The 24,580-nt window shown below is 41.9% G+C and overlaps 1 protein-coding gene across 2 annotated transcripts in view; it reads left to right on the top strand.

Annotated features, from left to right (window-relative positions):
* The window catches only part of pou6f2 (POU class 6 homeobox 2), a 79,976-nt gene that overhangs the window by 29,323 nt on the left and 26,073 nt on the right, over nt 1–24,580 (top strand). For both annotated transcript variants that reach the window (XM_086191299.1, XM_086191298.1), the window contains exon 7: nt 18,524–18,846. In XM_086191299.1, the coding sequence (XP_086047425.1) occupies nt 18,524–18,846 (323 nt within the window). The remainder of the gene's footprint in view (nt 1–18,523; nt 18,847–24,580) is intronic.

The following is a 24,580-nucleotide window of genomic DNA, read 5'->3' as shown; positions in this document are numbered from 1 at the left end:
TGCACTGTACTTTACTTTTTATCTCTTTTCCACCTCATCTGTCCATCTACTGGCTGTACTTATCCGTGCCTTTTAAACTTTAATGCTCAAATGTTCTCTTTTGATCACAGTTGTAAATGGTTTTCATTTTAATGTTTAAAACATTGTCTCTTTTATACCATTAGATTGAGGGATGGATGGGGAAACCGTCTGTCATTAATCTTGGATGAGAAAGCCGCACTAATGTAAAAAGATGCCAGGCCACATGTAAAGCAGTGTGTTTTTAGGATAGAGATTACAATAATGCCAGTACAGCACAAAGTGCAGGGGAGGCTCCTGTCATGTGGGGAAATGGATGGACGGGTGCCCTGAGTGAGGAAATGTGGAGGTAGGAGCCTAATGGACACAAACATGCATAAATAACAGCAGCCATTGCTGTGGGCAGAGCTTTTAATAAACCCGCATCTATCCAACACCGCCTTTCAATATATCCGTCAGTAGTGGATGATAATGGGCCCAGCAGGCCCGTCTGACTCACACTTCCACAGATCTTCTTCCCGGTACATGAGGGACAACCCAGGGGCTCCAGTGATCAGATGAACTGATCCACAAACACATTGTCAGGGTGTCAGAACCCCATAACAAACACCTCTCAGTCATTCTTATTGTCCACTGCCAAACAAACCAACAGACAGTCTGGAATTCAGTGGCCTGATAAAATTCCCCATCCATGAGACATGGAGGAAAAAAAAAAAAACGTTGAGGAGAAATGCCTCTGTGGCAGATCTTTTTATAAGCGTGTGGACTGACAGACTGCCTGTTCGCACATCCTCTTATCTGAAGGGGATACATTGAAGGGACCTCCGTGGAGAGAAAGTGACACAAGTCACGAGTGAAGCTAAATGTCTTGACTGTGTCCAGGCCCCTCTGGCCACGTGGCGCTCCTCCACTCTCCCCTGTCTGAGTTCATCACAGCTCCGCTGAATGAGGCCTGCTGGCACAGCACCTCTGTCAGACAACTGCAACTCTGGCCTCTGCCCCGTCTCCCCCTCGCTTCCCCTCCTAGCCCCTACAGGTCTCCAGGCCTGATTAATCACACATATAATACAGCGTCACGCTGTCGCCGGGGAGCAGTCAGCTCATTTCACGACCTCAGGAGCAAGTGTGCTTTACAGCACTCATGCTGCTACCTAATTAGCGTCAGATCAGACACAAGACAACTGTGAGGCACAGTAATGGGACTCCAGGAGGAGCCTGGCCAATAGCTGTATTTAAATCTAATGAGGCAGCTAATGACCAACTAATAAGGCTGCTTGTCTTGGGGAATGGGCGCTTGAGCATGGAGGAATAGTATACTTTACATGAGAGCGAGGAGGTTTGTGGTCTCTCATTCTTCAGGCTGGTACCCCACTGAAGAATATGATATTTAATTAGTTATATCGGATGAAAACAAGTCATTCCAGTTGAATTTAAATCAGGAATTTGACCCTTTTTTTTTTTAGATTTAATGGGATAAAAATAAATGAGAAAACACAATTATGGCAAACACTGACAACAGAGTCTTTCTGTTATGCTCATCAGTGCTGCCTGTAAAGGACTGAATATTGACAGAAGGGAAGTAGCCTCAGTGCTGTGAGGAGAGGCGGGCAACTCTCGGACTGTGATGAATAACTATCACTGTAATGGGGTTGTTCTATAAAGTTGGGGCGGTTTCTTAAATAAAACTGAGCAGCTTCATGTGGCAGACTCGGTAAACACAGGCACCAGTGTAACTGGTTATTTGTCAGAATGATTTATGCCTGCAAACATGCAGTAAAACCAAATTCCCAATGAAACTAAACAAGGGAGAAAGTTATCTTTTGTGACAGAGTGCACACAATTCTAGCTGACTTCACGGAGACAAAAACTAGGTTGGGTCATGCTAGGGGTCTGACGGTTCTTAGGAATAAAAAAAAAAATCCTACACGATTTTCACATTTTCAAAATACAAGTATGCAGGATTGATGGGGACAAAACATTTGTGTTGGATGGTAACTTTCTGCTGTATTTTAAATAGGGTATCATTTCGCATGATTTTATAACAAGCAAAGCGTGATTAACATACTTGTAAAACTAGCTGCATCAAAGCACTGTACATGTAATGCTCAATGGAAGAGAGCAGAACAAAGTCTCGTCTGTCTGCTGCTCTTCTCTCTGACTCACTCAAAGGTAATGCAAGAAGCTAGTTTACTGAAGCTCTTTCATATTAATAAGCATATCCCATCTTATTTGCTCTCAGCAGAAAGCCAGGCAGCGCATCACATCAGAGAGCCGAGTTCTAATGGTGAGGTGAGAGCATTGTTCCTCTGTACTCATCCACAGGAAACACAAAACAGCACTCAAGCTTCCTGATAAAGGTCGGCATCCCACTCACCCGCAGTAATGAGACCCGGTGTCGGTGCCAATCAAAGCCGCGTCTGCCGTTTTGATGAAAACACTCAGCAGTGTCGTTCGGAGGTTGCCGGTGTTGGCATGATACAAATTAGGGAAATCACTCTGCTCATTACACCACCAAAGGGTGGGCCCCTGAGGGAAGAGCCAAATGTTTCCACACTAGTTAGAGATGTCAGGCTGCATCTCCTCTGCCTCGGCTGTTCCTTTAAGAGGTTAGATCAACGGGACGGGCCCCAGTTGTTACCCCTCTCTGCTGGGGGAGTGCATCTGTGTCCGCTCACCCATTATATTATCACAGGAAGAGAATTTCGGACACTGTTACAGCATCACTAGATTATTCTTTTTAAGAGTATGTTTGTTGAATTATTTTGGGGGAAAGTAAAGATGCTGACTGTGTTAAAATGGACTCAGTATTCCAGAATTATTCCAGTTTTTGGTTGTTTATTCAGAAAATGACCATATACCAACTGAGCTGTTACAAAGGAAAGTGAATATTCCACTAATAATCCTGTTAACTCGCAGCTGTGCAAATTCTGACTGACAGGGCTTGTCAGCAAGACTGAGGCCTGAACTCACAGTTGTTTTTGTTTCCTTGCTGTCTGGTTAAAGTAATCACATACGATGAGATTTAACTGTTTCGTTTTTCATCTAATGTGCACGCGTGAAAGACAAATAAAGTGTTAAGTTTTATTCTGCTGTTTCTGTTGACATGTTTAATGATTGACAAGATTGTAAAGAGTTTTACTGCTTGTTGGAAGTCTACATGGCAGCCTTAATAGCATTGTTGCACATCTGGCAAGGGGCCGTGTGCCTACCGATGTGAGAACCCAGACGAGAGATGCATAATCTGAATAAGTTCGTATCCAAGGAATGCTTCCAAAACCCAGCTAATATCAGAATATCCCACACTGGAAAAAGCTAAATTTGAAAATCTGGAATATACTTTTCACCCGACCCTTATTAAATTCTGAATATTCTAATTTTTGGAATAATAATGAAGTCCTGATGTTAATGTAAATGCAGCCATTGAGAGATTTCTTCCAGTGCGCATGCTGGGCTACAAATTTTGCTTCGTGCTGACAGCGTCTGAGTCTAACGTGTTGTATCTGTTCCTTGGGGGTTATTACATTTGTGGTGTCACTCTGAAAATCGTGTGAATTATAGAAATAGACGTTTGTAGAGTCCCCTCATGTAATTTCAGTTCACTTAAGAATTCCCTAATACATCAGTCCATCTTGCTCCTAAACTATCGTCATCATTATCTAGAAGCTATAATATCAGATCTTTATATTTTATGTGGATGTTACTTGTTTAAATGCATTTATGGTAGTTTTCTTTTACTATGTTCATTTTCAGTATCTCTTCTTTAATAGAGCTGCCCAGGGTTGCAATAAAATTGTATCATGCCGTATCATATCACAGCAAATCATATCCTATTGTATATTGAATATGAACAGACATATTCTGTGTGGACAGTACAGGAGTACTGTGAGAGGATCATGTCCAAGTAGACCAGATTTCCTCCTATCAACACAATATAGGCCATCCCTTCTCCCCTATCACTGTTTAATTTGAAGCGTTCTTAAGCCGTATGTATTCCACGTCTTCCTTTAATGATTTAACTTTGCAGCGGTTGTAAGATGACTCGCTGGGGAGAGAGCTGCATTAAATAAATAAGAGTGATAAAATGTACCTCATACATTTCAAAGCTAATGCAACTAGCGGTGCAATAGGAGCAGCTGCACACAGTCCTGGAGCGGTAATTTGATTGATTTGTTGTGACAGCAGCCAAATAATTGAGAGTGAGAGGTGCTGCTGGAGATGAAGCGCAGGCAGCGGCAGGTTCGCCAAGGCAGTCCCAGCAGATATGGCACCCGGGTTCTCATCTCTGCCATTGATATCTGCCACTAGTTTATTGTTTGTCTTCAATAAGCAGCTTGGAAACGTGTGGGGTTACTGCCTTTGTGACAGTTTGGCAACGGAAAAGAAAGGGGGGGGGGGGGGGGGCTTACCAATCAAAATGTACAGAGGGGGTTCGAATCAAACACACAAATTTACACTGTGGCTCATGCACAGGCTTACCGTACTGTATGAGCACATTCCCTTGAGACTCACGATTTACGCTCCAATGTGTTTTTTGAAGCGCAGACATAAATTTCCCCCCCTGGTGTTTCACTTGTTGCAAACATACTAATGATTTGTAAGAATTCAGGTTACATATATTCCATAATTGCACACAAATAAGAGTATAAATCCAGCACAGTGTTCTTGACTTTTAATTGAATGTATCCCGGGATATTTTTATGTCTTGTGTCTAGTAAGATACAGTAGCACTGTTTGTCTTCACCCTCTGGCTCTTGACTTGTGTTTTGTTTCTGTGGATGGTGGCGGTGTCACTCTGGCTCAGCCACGCCACAGGACAGCACACTGCCAGAGCCTGGAATAGAAAGAAAGAAGAGAAAAAAGGGGGGAGGATGAGTCTTTATGGCAACGTGAAGGAGGACAATAATATTGTTAATCAGATGTGGCTGTGTCTGCTCTCCACAGCAAACCCTGACATCTGCCCTCGCTGGTAAACACTGAGGAATTGCGGAGGGCGGGGGGCTGGATGGGGGGACTTTTGCAAACCTCCTGCCATAAACACACAGTCTTCAAGACAGTCTGTTTCTCACTGTGTCTGCGGGGAACGTGATGCATTTGTTTGGCAATAACGAAAATGCAGTCGTCGTGAATAATTTTAGAATAAGTAGCAGCGTGCAGTATTATCAGGGTTGATCTTAAAAAAAATAACGAATTTTGATGTTTTTAAATCTATTAATCTAAATTAATCACACATATAAATTGTTTCTGGGGAGTATTTAATGCTTCTGCATCTAAACATGTTTTCTGACAAGACTGGTGGCCCTCGTTAGCATCAGCATCAGCTGTGCTAGTTTTGACCTCCTAATTGGCTGCTAAATGAGTTGAGACGATATTTCAGGCTTTCATTTCTCCGATGACGCAAAAAATCCACAACAGAACAGAACAACTCACCCATAAGCAATGTCATTGTTTATAAAACCATTGGACATGTTCAATGGGACATGAGGGCAAGTCGCAATGCAATTAATCTGTGTTCCTTTTATAATTAGATACCTTTAATATTTAATCATAAATGTAGCCTTTTTCTGTTCCCACGCCTCCAAAGATGACAAGCCACTCTCTGCTTATATTATTAAGTTTTAAATGCATTCTGTCGAGTGGAGCTGCAACAATTAATCGATGAGTTGATCGAAAGAAAATGAATCGGCAATTATTTTGAAATGATGAATCATTCCGTCCGTGGGTTTTGGAGTGTTTGATGAACAGAAAAGAAGCAAATGAAACATGTCACTTTGATGAGCATTTTTCTGAATTTGCTGACATTTTGTAGACTAAATCTTTCAAAGATCGGTTAATTAATTGATGCAGTTGAGTGCATCGAAACCACTAAAACCGTAAGCAAACCCGGGGGTATTCAGGGTAGAAGGAAACCCTTTGCACCTTGACACATTTGCTAATATATTCTACATTTAAAGTAGTTCTATATATTGAATAAATATTCATCATTATTATGCAAAGTCAAAAGAGTTGCTTATTGTTCTTTCACCTGCATCTGGTCTCAGTAAATTAGGGCATTTTGACTCTGATGTAAATCACAATGCATGACAGTTTCTGCTGCAGCTGTATTGTTTCCCAAATCCTTGACCACTTGGCCCGCAGTTGTTTTGTAGAAATTATATCTCACTTTTTCCTTTTTCCTGCCAGCCTGTTTCCATAAGATTTGCTAAAGGTCTGCCATGTTGTTGAGGCTCAATCCAGAAGCTTTCAGCAACAATCTGTAGTCAAGCATTTTAAATGAAAATTGATTTGTGATTTACATGGTCAGTGAGGGGAAAATGAACTTATGAAATGTTGTAAATGAAATATTAGACAAGGTGCAGTGGGAGAGAGCACACAGAGATGGTAATCTTGTGGAACTGGAATTCCCGCCTGGCAGAACTGGGTGACATTTTACATTTATCTGTGTTCTGCATGACTTGTAATGTTAATGGTAATTTTATGGGACTGAACTGGAATGAAAATGGTGTTATCACCGATTGCTTCGAATGTAGAATTGTGTAAAGCAGCACAACGGCATCCTTTATTTCCCATTCCCAAGTAATATGAGTTATTGCCTGATCTGCCCTCTGTGGTTGAACGTATTCAGTCCCATCTATTCACAGCAGCCTATATCAAACACCTTTGGGTGAAACATACACAGGCTGCTGTTTCTAGATATTAGAATAAAAGCTTTCTCACTTTTATTCTTTCTGACAGTAAGAAAAAACAGAATTTTGCTCACATTTTGTCAGTAGTATGACTACATGCTGTTTTAATTGCCTTACAATACAAAATAACATATCTTTGAAAACTTGCATGCGCCCAATATTAAGCTACAGTCTTCTATTGACACATTCAATAAAGGATTATAATGTAAACTATTGTGAATGTAGATCCATCACGGCCTTAATAAAACAAGCAAAACAATGTAGCATTACTCTCTGATCAATACCACTTACACTCAGCCCACATGTTTTAATTTTGATCAATACCTTGTGCGCTGAATGTTTCCTGTTCGCGCTATGGCCTTGTGCAACATGTATGGATTTTCATAGCGCTCACACCTCTGTGATTGAAAGAGAAAAGAGGCGAGAAAAAGGAAGAAAGCGTACCAGTCTGGATCACACAGAGGTCATTTTTAAACACGCCTCTCCAGTTGCCTGTCTGTGAAACCAAAGAGTCCGTGGTGACGTTTGTCAGCAGATGGTATGGAACCAAACGCCACACCGGCGGAGATGTCTTAGCCACTGCTAAAAGCTATCTGTGGTTACTAATTGCTGACCAGGGCCTAATTACCTTAATTAATGGCCTGAGTATCTTGGGGCCAGATTTGTGCAGGCTTTTATCAGTATCAGTGCAGCTTAAAAGGTCCCGTAGGAGGCCTGAGGAGTGTGTCGGTCCCGTGGGTGCTATTTCTGGACTAACTGCAGACACATCAGAGATGGATCCTGTAGCATCAGTACAGGAGGGCATGTTTGGAGAGAGAGCAAGAGAGAGAGAGAGAGGGATATCTGTTACTCACGTAAGAAAACCTTCCTCTGCACAAGCAAAAGACCTCCCCCCCCCCCCTGAACATATTCCACACTTTTCTCTCTCGTACACAGAGGAGTATTTCCTGAATTATACTGCTGTGATTCACAATGACAAACTAGACCATCTCCATAGACCGAAGGTTGGGGGTTGGGGGGTGGGGGGGGCTTAGTGAGCTTTCACTGTGAAATTAGCCTTAGTTCTTCCATTTTCCAGCTGCAGTGAAATGGTTAAAAGAAAAGACATAGATCAACCAGTATGAAAATAGAACTGATTCAACAAAATCTGCAGCTCTCCATCCAGCAAAAACCATCCCCGCTTGCCGCCCCCCCCCCCACCCCCCGCCTTCCATTTATTGCCTACTACCCCATCTTCACCTCCTCCCCCTCCAGACCCCGTCAGATACCTTGTCCACATCTAAGGAAGGCTTGTAAGTTTCAGGTGCATACATTTCTTTTGATGATATATTGTCCTGGTGCGGAATTTCATTTACTGCCGCTGCCCTTTGCTGAACCTGTTGCTAGTCAGTGAGCACGATAAGCGTATAAGTAGCATGCTACTTCATTCATCATACATCGTTCTGGGCTCTCAAATATCTCATATAGGATTCAGGAAGGAACCGCTAAACCGGCACAAAGGATCCCACCAGGATCAACTAAAGTTCCACTCCAAACAGGGGAAAAAAATATCAAATGTTGCATCTACAAAACATCCTTGATTTCACGGTGTACATAATGTTTATGTAGCAATAGGGGGGACGTATCAGTAGCGGCGAACGTGTCGAGCATAATTCCATTTATACTGTATTTGGAATGCATGCATTTTGAAATCTGTTTTTTCCCTCAATCATAGTGGCTGCCCTGTGTTGTATTAAACAGCATTAATAATCACAAGAGGCTCTGTGTCACTCAGAAGGCTCCACATCACTGGGGCAGACAGTGTTGTGCTGCTGGGCATGTTGTGCTGTGTGAAAGTGCTTACACGCTCCCTCAGACAACCAAAGGGAATAATTAAAGACAGAAGATGGAGGCAGAAGAATGGAAAGCAAATCCCATTGTTTGGGCTTATTTCATCCCACTGAATTTCTTTTTCTCACTTTCTTTCGCTCTCTTCTCACATTCCTCCCCAAATGCACTGTGGGTATGTGGCGTGCTATCAAAAGCATATGTAAGCGAAGCAGCGGCAGAACAAAAGCCCTATGATGTCCTCCTCATACCCACCATTGCCTTTTGATTATTCTACAATCATTTTGTGTAAGCTGGAAAGGAAGGGAAGGCTTAATAACCTGGTAATTTACAATAGTGTAGCTGCTCAAGATGTGTTTAAGGTTTGCTTATTCTTCTTCATTTGTTCCCTTTTTGTTTCGAAATACCTTCAAGTTGTTACCAAAATAATCTGTAATAAAATTCAAATTTAAGGTGAAGTAGACTATTAGGGCAACTCTTCTCCACTCCATTTGTAGAGCAGTAAACGTAGCCCCTCAATCTCTCTCAGCTTTTACTGTCAGTCAGAGAGCACTCAGTCATCGCCGTGCATCAGGCCCCAATATTGATTTTTCCACCCACTGAAACAGCCGCATGAACATAAATTTTGCATGAGGCTTTTACTCAGGGCCTCTGCTTTGGTCTGACGACACATGATGGGACCATGAACACACTTGTAATAACCCGGTCTGTCCTGCAAGGCAGATGGCCCCTTTTTAAAAGAGCCAATGAGAGAGGAGGGGTCCAGCATCCCCTGGAAAATGAAGGACAAAAGCAAGGGACCCAGTGCCAGACACCGCAGCCTTGCATACTCTCTGTATACTCTTTGAAATGACACTGGAATTAATATGGATTGAGAAAGCGAGCCTGTTGGTATGCATAAATCTGTTCTTATACATCTTTTTAGCCCTTAATTTAGTGTTAAAAGCAGGAAGCAAAGCCTGATGTCTCTTGGTGCTCCTGGCATCGGTTGTGTCACTGTCAATCACCCAGGCTTGCAAACACTTTGCTACAAGCAAGCAAGTAGTTTCACATTCTCATCCTCTCTATAAGACTAAATTGAAGGTTAAAAAAAAAAAAGGTGATTAAGTGTGTTGAAGAACAATTTTGTATATCGGAACAAGTCTCAAATAAAAGTGATTGATCTTAGGTGTTATGGAAAACGTACTTACTAAAATAATATCTTTTTTTTCAAAGGATTTATTAGAAGTTGCAGGTAGCTGTGGCCCTGTGCTGACCTCAAACCAACCCACTTGGACTTCAAAATAAAACTAACATGTTAACACCCACAAGTTTGAAGGTTAGGAATCTATTTAAGGTTTAGAATCAGGTTAGGTGTCGGAAGGTATCTTGATGGCGCACGTCATTCACAGTTCCCTGGTCAGTTATCCTGAAGAAAAAGTATATAGCTTGGTAAGTTTAGGAATAAGAGGAAGAGAAATTATACAAATTCCTTCCAAAATGCCGTACATTGCAAAAAAGAATGTGCAGAAGAATGCTTGTTTTAGGAGGTCAAGGTATAGTTGAGAGTCTGAATTCAGTAGAATGTACAAAGACATTCAGTTGTGATGGTTAAATTAAGGAGTTAGGAAATGTTTTATATCATTGGCAGGTCCCCAGGGGTTCAAGTGCGTGCGTGTGTGTGTGTGTGTGTGTTTCAGTTTGTCTGAATGTGTGTTTGTGTGGGTTATTGTTTGAATCAGCTTTTAACAAAAGCCCTGTCTGATTTTCTATTCTGTGTGGAACCTCAGGAAGCAGTCGTGAAACAGAGGTGCGCATCACATTTTCGCCTGGATGGCACACGACCCGCTGAATGATAATGCCTCCAAAGGCGAGGAGTTGCATGGCACAGCACATACCGAGTGCTGGATATGTTACGTCTACCTTTCTTTCACATCTATTAGTTTGGTTGTTTAAAGAGTTTAGAAGTGTTAGAGATAAAGGTTTATCCTCAGAGGTTTCAGTGGACATTTGTAAAGGGATTTGTAGGGCCAGCCAGTTTATTTGCCCACTTCTAAGCAGCATAAGTTGTGTAGTCTGTGTTGGAGGGTCTCGAGCACTTGCTTTGACACCACAGGCCAGTATTAGACGATGGAAAATGCTACAACCAAAACAGTAATCTTCATATCTTATTTCAAAGGCTTAAAACTATAGTGAAGTTCTTATTTTGTTGGGGGGGCCCCCCCTGGAATTCTTCCAAGGGCCCCTGGAGGTCCCTGGACCACACTTTGGCAATCAATAAGCAAGCTTAAACAACGCCAAAAGGACAACATTATGGAGTACGCAGGGATTTTCTTGTATGTGTAACATCTCCATGGAGAGGATTTGTTTCTTTGAAATGCTTCCCCCCAGAGTGAGGATTGGACTACACAGCTTCATTTTGCCTCTCATCACAAAGTGAGAGCATTATCTCTGGATCCCTATAAGCGATGTGGTGTATTCTCCAAAATCCTGTGGCTCCGCAACTCTGTTTTTGACTCCGCGACTCTGTTTTGACTGTTTATATATATATATATATATATACAGTATCAGCGTTTCAGCACTGATATTTCCTGCTGTGGCTCTCAATAGTTCACAAGTTTCTTCGGCATTTGTTTTTCTCCGTGTTTATTCCAACTGCCGCCAAGAAAGGAATCTATTTTCCATTCATGTAACATGATCAACCAATAGCTTGGACTTACTGGTGAAATGAATTTCACACGCATTTGTGTTTTGATTGTGGTGGAGCTGACACTGAGTTGTGTCTTGTCAATATGTCTGCTAATGAACAAATATGTAAACAGTTCGAAGTAATTAATGCTTTCTTGATGAGCCAATCAATTTAATAGTCTATTAGAATCAAACAAAATGCACTCTCAACAATTGTTTGTGGTCCTGGGAGTAAATTCCCTCATGCTAGAACATTATAGAAAATATGCTCACTTTTCTCTGCTTGTTTTCCAGTCAACAATTAAAAAAATATGGATTAGAATATGGAAATTTTCTCTTTTTTTTTTAAAGACGAATACCAAAAGTTACTCCTCACATTCCAAACATAGCTCCAGTTTTGCAGTTTTATAAAATTAAGTTTTATAATTAGATTTTTCTATATGGCACTCATGTTTTTGGGTCAGTCTTAAAGATGCGGAGCCATTTAAGTACTTTAAAGTCCCAACATACTTAGAAACAACTAATAAGACTTTTCAGAACGTCGATTCAAATACCCTTCCACAACAGTTTTTAAAAGTTGAAGTGAAAGGAGAAAATAAATATGCAATTGTTTCACCATGTTACTTTTTTGTTTTTTTTGGAATTTCACCCTTTCATTTAAAAATGAAACATTTATATTGAGTAAAGAATGTTAAAATCTCTTTCAAATCAGGTGACGAGTGCAGGGCAGTCTACAGATAGTTAGCTCAACTGACAGGTTGACGATGATTGGAAATATCTGACGTCGGTTTGCTGGTGTTATCAAGGTGACACAAAGTGAGCAGTGGTGAGAAAAAGTTAACGGGGAAGTGAAGACCTGAGAACAGAAACCGTTGGCGCTATCCACTCCGGCTGCATGCTAGTGCTGCTGTCTAATCCGCAGAGTAAAAATGACCTTCCTTTGACCACCTTCATAATTACCAGATCTCATAGAGTCTAAATCTCCTTACCTCCAGTGGAGTAATTATCAGCGTGACTCACTGAAAAGGCAATTGAGACAGTGGTTTATGGACTCCCATCGAGGAACGTGAGGCAGAGCAGTAATAGGGAGCTTGTTTGTCCCCTCTCACCTCTCTTGTTAACGAATGACGGCTGTGTTTAGACTACAGCGGTTCCTAAAAATACAGAAAGGGTCACATCGGGCAATTTCATTAACTCCTGACAGGCTCCTCTGCAGCTACTGATTAGCTCTTAATTTACAGCTCACCGAAATGATGCCACAGACGTTCAGACAGCGCAACAGCAGCTAATGATGATTTCAACCATGCCCTGCGAAATTGTGTTGAAGACATTTTTCTGGTCCAGCTTGACTTGTGTATCTGAGCTACGTGGATAACGCGGGGAAGACGGCTTTCTCCCTGTATCTTAAAGAAAAGTACAGTACATATAATTTATTGATCAACACAGGGGAAAAAAAAGAAAGATTTTCCTACTGAATTCATTTCATTCTTTTCAAGGTTTGTGTTTTTCCTTTTTGATGTCTGAAATCATGAATTCTTTTGACATGAGAAAATCCCCTCTCTTCTGTTTAAGCTGTGTGAAGCGCTTGCTGTTTGGAGTGAAAGATCGTTAAAGTCCTTTTGTGTCAAGCTAATATGTGCAGTCGTTCTTCATGCCGGCCTTGGCTGGTCCTTTCTCAGGGCTATAAGTTGAGCACCTATTGGTATATGCTTTCTAGAGAGCTTATTTCTTTGCACCCACTAATATTTACCGTGACTGTTTTTATGGTGTGAATAGAACCTCTAACGTTTAGCCGCGACTAGGGTTGGGTATCGTTAAAAGAATGTTCACTACCTTCTCAGATGCCTTGACTGTTTCCTGACTTATAATTTGTTTAAATTTAAAGAACTCGAACAAAATGAAAATGACATTAAACATTACGATTTTAAGTCCTTGGTTTTAGTCTTTAACCTCCTTGGCACCCCCACATACGCTAAACAGTAATGGCGCCATGAGGTGAATATTTCAGTTGGTATTTCCAGCCCCTCCTGCTTTTTTTTTTTTTTGTGTGTCGCCATGGAAGAATACAGAGGCCCAAAGGGGAAACTCGTGCTGCCACTTTGGACTAAATACATCACAGGAAACATCAGAGCAACAACTACAGAGAGACACACCAGTTCTCAGAGAAGGACCACGTTAATTTGTCTTGTAAGTCTGTTGGTCCAAAATGGCGTTGGATGCTGAAATGCAGTGAATATTTAGCTTTTGCTTCCTACAATTTTACGATTCTACAACTTCATTTGGCAGACACTTTTGTCCAAATCGAAGTACAACTGTCAGTACTTTGCTGCCATTGGCCATTCCTTTTGCTGTATGCGCTACCAAGCTAGCTAGCAAGTAGTAGTATAGTAGTACTAGTAGTAGTAGTACACTCAAACAATACAAGTTTTGAGGAAAATCTTGGCACCGGCCTTGGTGAACATTTGTAAAGAAATACGACAGGAGTGTTTAAGGAATATTCGTGCACGGACGTTGTTGGGTTTTTGCTCACTTCACTACACAAGCATGACCTGTAGTGGTTTCCCCTGACGTTTGCTGTCACCTCTTACACTTTTTACCACTTGCAAGGAAACTAATTGAGCCAAATGTGGCACTTGATACATTAGACTGTGAAAATGTAAACCAATTTATGCCAAAATGCAGTTTCTTTTGATTGCACTTTCTAGTTTTATTTTTCAGCACATTGGCATTTTTACCATTGAAAGCAGTTTTACCCCCCCCAAAAAAAAAACCTAGGAGTTTTGCTCCTTACCGTTGAGTCCTAGGATTGAGTGACAAATCGTATGAGATTTAAGCTGATGCTACTCGGTCCCTGACATAAAAAGTGCTGATGTTCGATAGCCCTGGTGGAAACACCCCACGTGTTCTTCATGTTTGGGTCAGTGTGGCAGATGTGGCGCTGACCACACCCGCGCGCAAACATTCACACTCACAAAGATATGTAGGTTTTAAAAGTAGGTGTTTGAGCAGAAAACAAAGAGTTGAGTTGGAATCAGCCCCAGAGAGAAAAGTGCTGTAATAGGGGGGTTGGCAGAGACTACTGAGATAGCGCCGGTAATGAGAGTGCAGACTGCAGCGCGCGCGCGCCCCCCCCCCCCCCCAAAAAAAAACACTCACACACACATACACACATACACTCACTCCCCAACCACACAGGAAACAAAAATAGCATTTTGTCTGACGAATGAGCCAGCTTTGACCTAGCCTTTCGACCTCTGACAATCAGTCTCGCCTCGTCCTCCAGTACTTCAGAGGCCAGGGCCGGGACAGTCAAAGATAACAGTTGATTTTACTGTGGCACCGCTGCAAAAAAAACAACAACAACAACAACAACAACAACAACAAAAAGTCTCTGAACAAGCGATGGCAGACAGTTTCTCAAAGCACCGAGGTTGGAGGCCATAGACAACTCAGTGCTGGTGTCTCATGGTCCCAAATGATTGTTTTTATGTGTTTCAATGGAGCGTCAAATGCCAGAGTTCAGCTGGTATCTGATCATTAAGCTGCATGATTTTCCTCTAAGATTTGACTCATTCCTCATTATAAACATTAACATAGACGAAAGTGGGACTCCTGTTTCCTACCTTCCTCAGGCAGGATGACTATGTGGGAGCGCTACTCGCATCGCTCTCAGAGAGCGAGTGAATACCAAGCACAACAAAGCGTCAGTATGAGATATAATGAGCACTATAGGATCCCGGCACCCTTTTGCCCTCACTCCATCATAAGTGAAGCTCCCACTCTTGTCCTCAGCCCTGCATTTACTGGAGGAAGGAGCACAAACAATTAGCTGAGACAAGCCGTTAGGATTATGTGCTCAACCAAAGCAATCAGACAGCTGTAGTTAAAAGAATGAGCTTCAAAATGTCAGTTGCCCAGTTAGAGAGGAATGGAGGGTCAGTGGTCCTGACAGTCTTAACAAGATGACAGAATTTATAAAGCACTGCTGTTAAAGAATATAGTTACCTGCAGTGTAGCCCTTATAATAAGGCCACATGGGGCTTCTTCCATATTCCCTCTGTATTTGTTTTCTTTTGCCTCATATTCTTTTGTTGTGCCTCTTGTTCCTCGGCGTAATGGTTGGCGCTGGAGGAAATTCTCCAATCGTCTTTGATCTTCGCCTGGTTTCGATAATTTTCTGACAGATATCTCATTGAACCTCCTTTTTTTGTTTTCTCCCTTTTCTGTTCCCCTTTATTCCGTCTTTAAATAGAGCTCAACATTTTGTCATTGCGAAGTTGCAACGGAAAAGAGACAGTCCTGTCAGGGGCTCAGCGCCTGCTGCTGGAGAACTTGCCCCAACATTTCAAGTGAGGATTGGACTCACTTGCGGCTCACACGGATGATATATAATTCATGGTGGGGGTGTGAGAGAGGTGTCAATGTGTCAGGAGGCAGAAGAAATGTAAAAGTGTACTGTTTACTGGCCGAGAGACGCTTGATTTCCTTTGCTGGGCTTCTGCAGAGCGAGGGAAGAGGAGGATGATCTTCATCAAATGTTCATCTGTACCTGTCCTGAAGTCATAGTGACCACACTAATCAAAGACTTGTCTGCGTTGATGTTTTATTCATCTTTTATGAGACGAGCTTACTTAAATTATTGAAGTGCATTGATTCTGCATGTATACAAGCTTGTCTGTTCACAATTTCTTCGCTACATTATCAGTGCACATGTGCTCCTCAGAGCCAGCATTTGTTATTTGGTCGTGTGTAGTTTTAGTAGCGCTGTGAATTTTAATGAATTAATACCTGCAATTAATCTGGAAACTTTAAACGTGTGAATTTTGCTTTAATGCATACGACGAGTGAATCATGTGACTAGTTTGACTGCTACGTTCTCCTGTAAGCACAAACATTTACTAAATTCCCGCATCCCTTTTTTACCAAGTGGAACGAGTGTCACCGAGGCTTTGACTCTACTTATGCCAAGTGATGCAAAATATGTCCAACAATTGTCTGTTAAATATTGCAAGATATTTAATGTATTCCGATACCATGCTCTCCTAACAGTAATTGTTTTTTTTTTAATTTTGCAGTTAATTGATAATAAATCAGTTCACAGCATTAGTGTGAAATACATTGTGTATTAGAGGCCCACTTTAAATTTTTTTCTGAAAATGCTATAGATATTTACACTGTATATGCATATTTTTTATTCCTTAACAATAATATTACTGTGACCACTATCTCCTTATTTGGGTTGACCGCAGCCAAGGCTTGATGGCGCTTCAGCCGAGTGTTGTAAAATAATTGACCATTTCTACTATATGGCATTGCTAGGCACTATGTGCAACTTTTTTACTCCACAAATTAAGGCTTTGTAATTAAGCAATCGTCCGAGATGAGATGTTATTAACAAAGTTTTTATGCACATTTTATTCCAATTCCAAAGGCGCATTTGTTTTATCTCCCCAAAACAACTAATTTCTTGTATTTTAATTGTGCGATTAAACGTGATTATTCACAGGTCATTATTGTGACTAACTTGATTACATTTTACAATGCACAACATGTATTGTAAGTGGTTTATAGTAACTGTGTATTTCGGGCCCAGTTTGAAACCTTTCTCAAAATGCTGCAGATTTATACTGTAATGGGATTTTTAAAATATAATTTATATATCTGCCAAAGGAGATTAAAAAGTTCACCATATGCACAAGTGCTCGTTCAACTGTAAAAATCAAATTTGCTATTAGGGATTAGTGATCACTCTCAGTAATGCACGATTAGGTTGAAAATGACTATTTCCTTCTACATTATTGAAAACTGTTTACATTGAAAACTTTAAATCATAAAAGTATCTGCTTGGCTTTTTCTTATCATTTGTTTTAGGATCTTTCTGCTGTGCAGTCCAGTCACATATTAGCACACAAATAAGATCTGTCCCTTCCAAGCCTGTATTATCTTTTAATCCACAAAAACCATGTATTGTCCTGTCATTGTCATCTATTCATCCTTTTGTTTTCTGTACAAAGCCGTGTAACATCACAGTCAAAGGCAGCAGCACAAAGTCAGATTACAACTCGGTGGGCTACAGTGGTGACATTGAGCTAATTCGACCCAAAGGTATAAAGTGGAAAGTCTTTGGTAATTGTTTTGTTCCTTTTGAATCATATGTAATACGTTTGTTTGTTTTTTTTTCCTGCAACTTTGTTACAAAATTCCCAAGGTGAACTTCTCTGTCCATCGTATCCATGTGGAACCCCTGTTTGTCCCTTCTTCTGTTTAAGGAGCAGTGAAGGTCAGCTTAGATTATACCTTAAGCCAAATTTTCTACACATCATGTTCCTTCCACCAAAAGCCAAAAGGATTTTTTTGTCTGGATTATGAATAAATACAATCTGTAGCAAACAAAAATGTGAGATTCAGTAAGATAGTCTTCACAAATGAACCCCACTTTGTTTTAACTTTGACGTTCTAAATGCGGTCGCTACAAGAACAGAGCTAACGTTATGCTAACAACTACACAGATGCATGACTTCAACCTCCCCACAACTCGCTTCTATGGTTTTCAAACTTTAATGTCCAAGGCAAACCTCTGTGGTCTCATTTAGCTACTTGTTAGCAACCAGTGTTTTTAAGACGCGCTTCAGAACTCGTGACTGATATATACTGATCTACTTCATGATGTCGAACATAACATTCAACCGTGCTAACGTCCTCCACCACTCTACATAAGATCCATCACTTATTCTACACCGTGATAACTGTACAATATTGTTTTATCGAATATTATATTATTGATGGATGGATTCTGGCTTCTCCTTCGGAGCTTTCAATCTGGCGCAGACTTATTTTTGAAATAGATTTTAAAAAAGTACAAGCATTTAAATGTAGAAACAAAGTTCTAATGGAGTCACATCATTGGATCCAATTAGTTAATGGATTTATTTCTTAAGTCTTCCTGTGGAGATGGATGTCTCTTTCCTGTGAGATTTTAAATCATTAAACGAAATATTCGGACATTCTTCCCGTGACAATGAAGACTTTTGGCTCCAGCGAGAGCAATTATATCAGTCAGGCTTGATGGCTTTGTCCTCCAACTAGCTAAATTAAATTCCCTGTCTCTATCATGGTGGCTAAAACCCTGGAGGACCTTGTTGTGGCTCTATGCAATTTTCATCTCTCTCTCACATTGACCCTTTGCGTCCTGCACCTCTGTTATACATGAATGTTGATCGTAGGGGTGGGCATATTCTTCAAATGACGTTTGTGTGCTCAACCACAAGTTGTCAGGTCATTTGTGGATTTAGATTTTAGGAATCAAATAACGGTTCTGTCACCAACAGCTACCTCATCACTGAACTCGCAGCTCCAACACCTGCAGCAGCTCCAACAGATGCAGCAGCACCACCACCACCAGCAGCAGCAGCAACAGCAGCAGCAGCAGCAGCAACAGCATCATCACCAACAAACCCATTCCCACACCCAGAACCAGCTGTCGTCCCACCATCACATGACCCCGCCCAGCCAGCAGCAGTCCTCAGTCCCATCGCCAGGTTCAACGTGCTCCTCCACCTCTGGACATCCGCAGCAGTCCCCGCCGCACCGGACAAACCAGTCACCGGCCCGTAGCCTTCCTTCACCTGTCACCCCGCCCATGCCTTTGCCAGTGAGTCTTTGACCATTTTAGATCTTCTACATGCAAGACGGGCTCCTCTTAGGCATGAAACAAACATGCAACAACACAATTTGGTTTTATTCTTCCTGAAGATTTGGAAACTTTTAATGATACAGTGATACAAAATATTATATTTAATGTGGATTGGTTACTTCCACTACTATGCGGTACCTGGTTTGTCTGTCAGTGTCAGTGACCACCCATCATGCACTTTAGATTGATGCTTCTCTTTAGGCATGTTGAGGTTCAGTCTATTAGCCTGCCATTGCACAAAGATATAATCCTTCTTTTTTTTTAAATCACATGGACATATTAAATGAGGTACATCAAAAGAAATAAAGTTAACCATCTTTTGAGTGATGATGAACTTAAAGAGACCAGTCAATTAAAGCATATCTTATAACTTATTGTTATTTCCACTAACAGTTTCATGCTCGACTTCAAAATCGCAAAAGCGCATTTAACGTGTGAAATATATTTGGATCCAAGACCAAAACTGAGCGTGGTTTAAACTGAAAGTCGTGTTAAATCTGCTTAATGTTAGCATAATTATATACCAGTAATTGTTGAAGTTATTATGAGACATATTTTTGCATCCTCATCCTCGTTGTTTTCATTTCTTTTTCTTTTTCTTTTCTTTTTTTTTAATATGAACTGACACACAGAACATACAGCTCTGAGCGTCAGTTTAATGTTCAGGTTCTGGGGTTTTAAAAGAAATCAAGCTGCCACGTCAAGTCTTTGCCCGCTCGCTTGTGCACCGTTGATGCCAGAGTTTCCCTCGGTGCTCTCAGCTTGCCGCCTGCTGTGCACTGACTTGATGGGACTGACTACCGTTCACTTTTCAATACGATGTTAAAAAAAAAAAAGACTACTTTTTAAAATCAAAGTCATGTCTTTGAATCAAAATGGGCTTTTTCATCTTGTCGACATCCACAATGGTGGGATTCAACAAGCCAATCGGTGAGCTGCTTATCCCCCCCCCAAAAATACTAATGAGCATCTTCAGGTAGAAGAAATGTCTGTTTCAATTATTTGTGTTTTCTCCAAATAATATATTCAGATTTGGGCACATCCTTATTAAGCAGTACATACGGTGCTTGATTCTCTGTCGGCACTTGATCCTTATCAAGTTGGAGTATTTGAATGGAGTCTCGCGGCTCTTCTGTCTCCTATTTGAATTTCCATGCGGTTGCTGGAGCTTTGACCGCATTAAACCTTAAAACCAAGCGCAGTTCCCATTCTGAGGTTACCCATCCCCATCGTAATCAGTCCCTTAATCTTTGCTGCTCTTCCTACTCAACCTCCCTTTTAGTCACTTCGTCTGTCCATCCATCTCTGCCCTTCTGTCTGTCTGGTTGTCACCGTGTGACGATAATAACCTATTTTATATCCCTGTGGTTTCATTTCTAGTGGAGACTGGCCAGGGTCGCCTTTCTGTCCCCGGTCACATTCATCAGCGTCAGACCCTTATTGGGTTGTGGTGCAACCTTCTTTATGGCTAAGATGAGTTGGGCTATTTGTTTCCCCCCTTGCAGCCCTTTCCGGCCCTGTCACGGCCTAGTGAGACTCAGCAGGAAAAACAGCCTCTGGATTTAATGGGCTCCAAAGGCTGGGCGTTACTTCGCACCAAACACACTGTCCAGTCTGACGGTGGATACAAGTGTTACTGACCAACATACTGATTCTCACATCCAACTTGCATCAGGCGACGCTTAAAACTTGCAGGTAACAGATTTGATCAAGTACATGGTTAGGTTTCACGTCTTGGACTGGCTGGAACCCCACTGTTGGTCACGTTTCCTCTTATCTGTGAATGTCGTCCTGTGACACACAAAGACAGCAGAGGCAGAATTATTGTCTGATTTGCTCTCTACGTTGACGTGACCCTGCTTTATATAGAATGCTTCCTGTAAAAGAAGCAGCCAGACTGATTATGATGCCGGTGGGTTGGGGGGGGTGGGGGCAAACGGGGCACAAAGGGTATCATTAAGATATTGCCTCATCAAATAGGATTATGAAACGTGTGTTTGCGTGTGGCAGAATGGCCATAAAAGGTTTAGTTTCTCTGGGTCAGTGCTGGGGTTGTCAAAGAGTGTGTCACCCAGTGAGGGGCTCGCCCAAGGACAGGCCACGGCCTTAGCACCCACTCAAGGCTGCAATAGGATTTAAACAGCAGCTCTGCCTTCCTCCGGCTCCAGCAGCCACACTGTCAGGGACAGTGATTCAATTTTCAGGCCCAGAATCTCCAACTCCCTCATTGTTTAAGTCACATAAGTTTTTAATTCAGCTGCACTCTCCCCTCAATTCTCCACAATCTGCTTTTGCGTGTTGTAAAGGAAATGATAAATACAGTTGTATCACTGTGGTGTCCATGTGTGAATTGTTCATTTATCTCCTAACAGATGCCACATATATGTCCCAAAAACATTTTTTTTTTTTTTTTTTTTACAACATCATTTTTCTTCCTGTACCAAAAAAAAAAGTCAAGGCTTGATCACTCACCTTGCTCTCAGAGATGTGTCCTAATGCACTGGGGCCCCTGAGACTGAGACCCCACGCACTCACGTTTTAAAGAAGGAAGGAGAAAAAAGGTGGAGAAAGTTGGTTTTTTTTTAGCGTCACACAACCTGCGCAAAATGACCCGTTTCACAACCACAATCATTCAGTCTGATAATATTTGGAAGGTCCACAGGAGCCACACGATTAAATTTATCCAGATACAAGTTAGCCAAAGGCTAACCAGACGAAGCTTGTTCCATCGTTGCTCCATGAAGTAGATTGTTCTCAGTGTCAGAAAACCCCCATGAAATGGCTTGTTTCACTATCAGAATTAAATCCACGTCGGCTTTTAATATTTGGAAAGGATGGAGGTGTGCACCACAGTCATCGTTGTTGCTTGATATAAATGTCAATCAATATCCATGACCATCCTTTAACCGAAGACACTGGGGAGGTATTTCTGTCTTCTCCATGCTTTACCCAAAGGAACCGGTCCAAAGTCAAGTCATAATTACTATAAAACAATCAGCTTTACACAGATAACACCCCTATTTCCCGGTGTCATTATTCAGACATGCAGAATCATCCAGCCATTCAACTATTTACTGAAAATAGAGCACAGCGCCCGCCGAGAGACAAACACTCGTTATGTTCCAATTAATGTCCCGTTGTAATTTTCTTCTCATGGGAGGTGTGTGGCGTTCTTTGTAAACCCATTGTTAGGAAATCCTGAGCATTCATTACATCCCCCGTGTTTTAGTGTTTTTAATTTGTGGGACAAAATTCATTAATTGTCCAATAATATTGCTCCCCATTAGAATACGAATCATAACAGATTGCGTCCCCTTGAGTCAGCGGCCTAAACTCAGATTACCGCAGCTAATTTGCTTAAAGGGAATTCACCTTCCTACCCCACCCAGCCCACTCCACCCCACCCCCACCCCCCGCATAACTGGGAGATGCAGCCTGCCTGAAATAGCCACCACAGTGATGACAAATAGACAGGGGGAGATTATGAAATTTGCTTAAGTGTGTTAATGTGCTGATTGCGGGAGCCTGCTGGATTTTGCTGGAAGTTGATTGATTAGAGCTGCAGGTTTTCTCCACGCCCGGAGAGCTCAGGGATTTGACGGGGTAAAGGCGCTTGCCAAGTCTGTTACACCGGAATTGATCTTAATTAGATCTGAAAGACCTGCCACAGCAGAATGGTCGCGGCGATTAAAATGAAAAACAGGAGAAATTACTGATCAAATTAATCATAATGTCGGGCTACAGCTGTAGGTCTGGTGTAATTTGCCACTCCAGTGAGTTACATCAGCCCAGGCAGGGAGAGGAGAGGCAGTACATACTGATCCGTGGCAGCGGGAAGCTTAGGCCAGCCTATCAACTCTCTTATTCCAGTTGGTACGCCTGGACCCTTCTGACCCTGCTGCGCCATCCAGTGGAGCCCCAGCACGTCTCTCTCTCTCTCTCTCTCTCTCTCTCTCTGTCCGTGGTTCTGATGTAATTAGTCACCATGTCGTTTTTTTTTACAGTTGTTTTTCTTTCTCATTTTTTGGGGGGCCAAATCCTGCTACATTATGTCATCTTCTTCTTCACCGCTGCACTGTTGCTCTGCCGTTCTTGTCATGGCTGTCTTGTCACCGGCATGTTGCGTGTTCGCTAATAGCCTCTGACCTTGGTCTACTGTCTGGCTGGCTGGTTTTCAGGGGGCCCTGGCGGAGATGGAGGCGTCCTGTCTTCCTGCTCCGTCAAGACTCCCGCCGTCTGTCTGTCTCTACTCCCCTTCCAAGTCGTCTCCTGCTTGCTGTCAGAGCCCCACACTGGGCCTGTCCACTCTCCATCCGCACACTCATAGGGGTAATTACAGCCTAGGGGCCTGCCTCCTATCCCTGTTCTCCACAATTTACCACCAAAGCGTCCACAGACATCTCTCTTCTTCCCTACTGCACCCTGACATCACAGGACCGCAGGGCCTCAGACCCACAAGTGCTGCAATTACCTGAGCCTCTCTTCTATCCTTTTCTCTCCTTCTCTCTATCTCCCTTCTCACTCTCCCTTCCTCCCCCGCACTCTCCTCTCTACCCTGTGGCTCCCTCACTATTCCCTGGCAATCAGCCTTCATTAGAAGCCTCTGGTGAAAACCCATCGTCACCAAGGTCAGCGGCTGCCAACCACAACGGCCTTTCAGAGGCCTGGTTGTCTGCACTCTCCATCTTTCCTCACCTCCTTGCCATCCTCTCCTCCTCCTCCTCCTCCTACTGCCATTCCCTCCACCTTCCTCTTCAAGTCTTGGGCCCATCTCTGCTTCTGCTGCTTGCTTTTGTCTCCAGCTGAGGTCCCTTCACTGCACTTTCGCTTATGTCCACCGCTGTTCAAATCACCGCTGTCCGATTCGCTCGTAACCTCTCTCCCTTTATATTAACATGTGTATTTAATGAGCCGTGCACGTCATCGACTAATTGATTTTCCAGATCAGCTCCACGTCGGTTCAATTTAGCGAAACAGCCACCATGGTTCTGCAGGATATTAAATCAAAATTAAAATGACATGCTCAAATGTGGACCCAGTGGCTCATGCTGTAGCTTGTCAATGAAACTGACAACGTTTCAGTTGAGGAGAGAATCCTTTATCCTTTATTTATGTCAGTGACTGTTCATTCATCATCATAACTCTACACTGTGTGGTCTGGAAAATAAATCCTGTTTATTAATAATAGATAAATTTAAAATGCCTTTTAAAGAAAAAATAATCCCGCTTTTGCTTTTAGTTGATAGCTAAATGTGCATAGAAACACTTTCCTTTTGATTCGTGGAGGGAATCTTTTAATGTTAACATCAAAGTCTGACTTTTTATATATAAATAAGACCACAGATTATTAACTTGGTGAGACAACAGTGAAAAAGGTTTGATTTCTTGCAAGATTTAAAAATTGTTTCAGATCTGTATTCACAAATGAGATGAAGGTCAGTTTTTCAGCTCGCAAGCCTTTGTTAAGGGCAAGAACAAATAATTTATCTATAAAAAATATGAATTATAAATCTATTATGTTGGTAGTAAGTGGCTGCAGGCTTACCACATCAAAATAATGTCATTCTAATTAAAATGCTTTTTTTTTTAAATTTGATATAATTGATATTTATTAAAGCAAGAATTTGATTCTCTTCATCAGAATTATTTTTTTTTCCCCCAGAAGTGTTGTAGCCGCAGGATTTAGGACTGA

This window comes from Aulostomus chinensis, chromosome 21, assembly GCF_037954235.1.
Source record: "Aulostomus chinensis isolate RoL2024-O1b breed Wild chromosome 21, RoL_Achi_v1.0, whole genome shotgun sequence".
NCBI lineage: Eukaryota > Metazoa > Chordata > Actinopteri > Syngnathiformes > Aulostomidae > Aulostomus > Aulostomus chinensis.
Note: the sequence above shows the minus strand (reverse complement) of the source record. Positions and strands in the feature narration are given on the sequence as shown.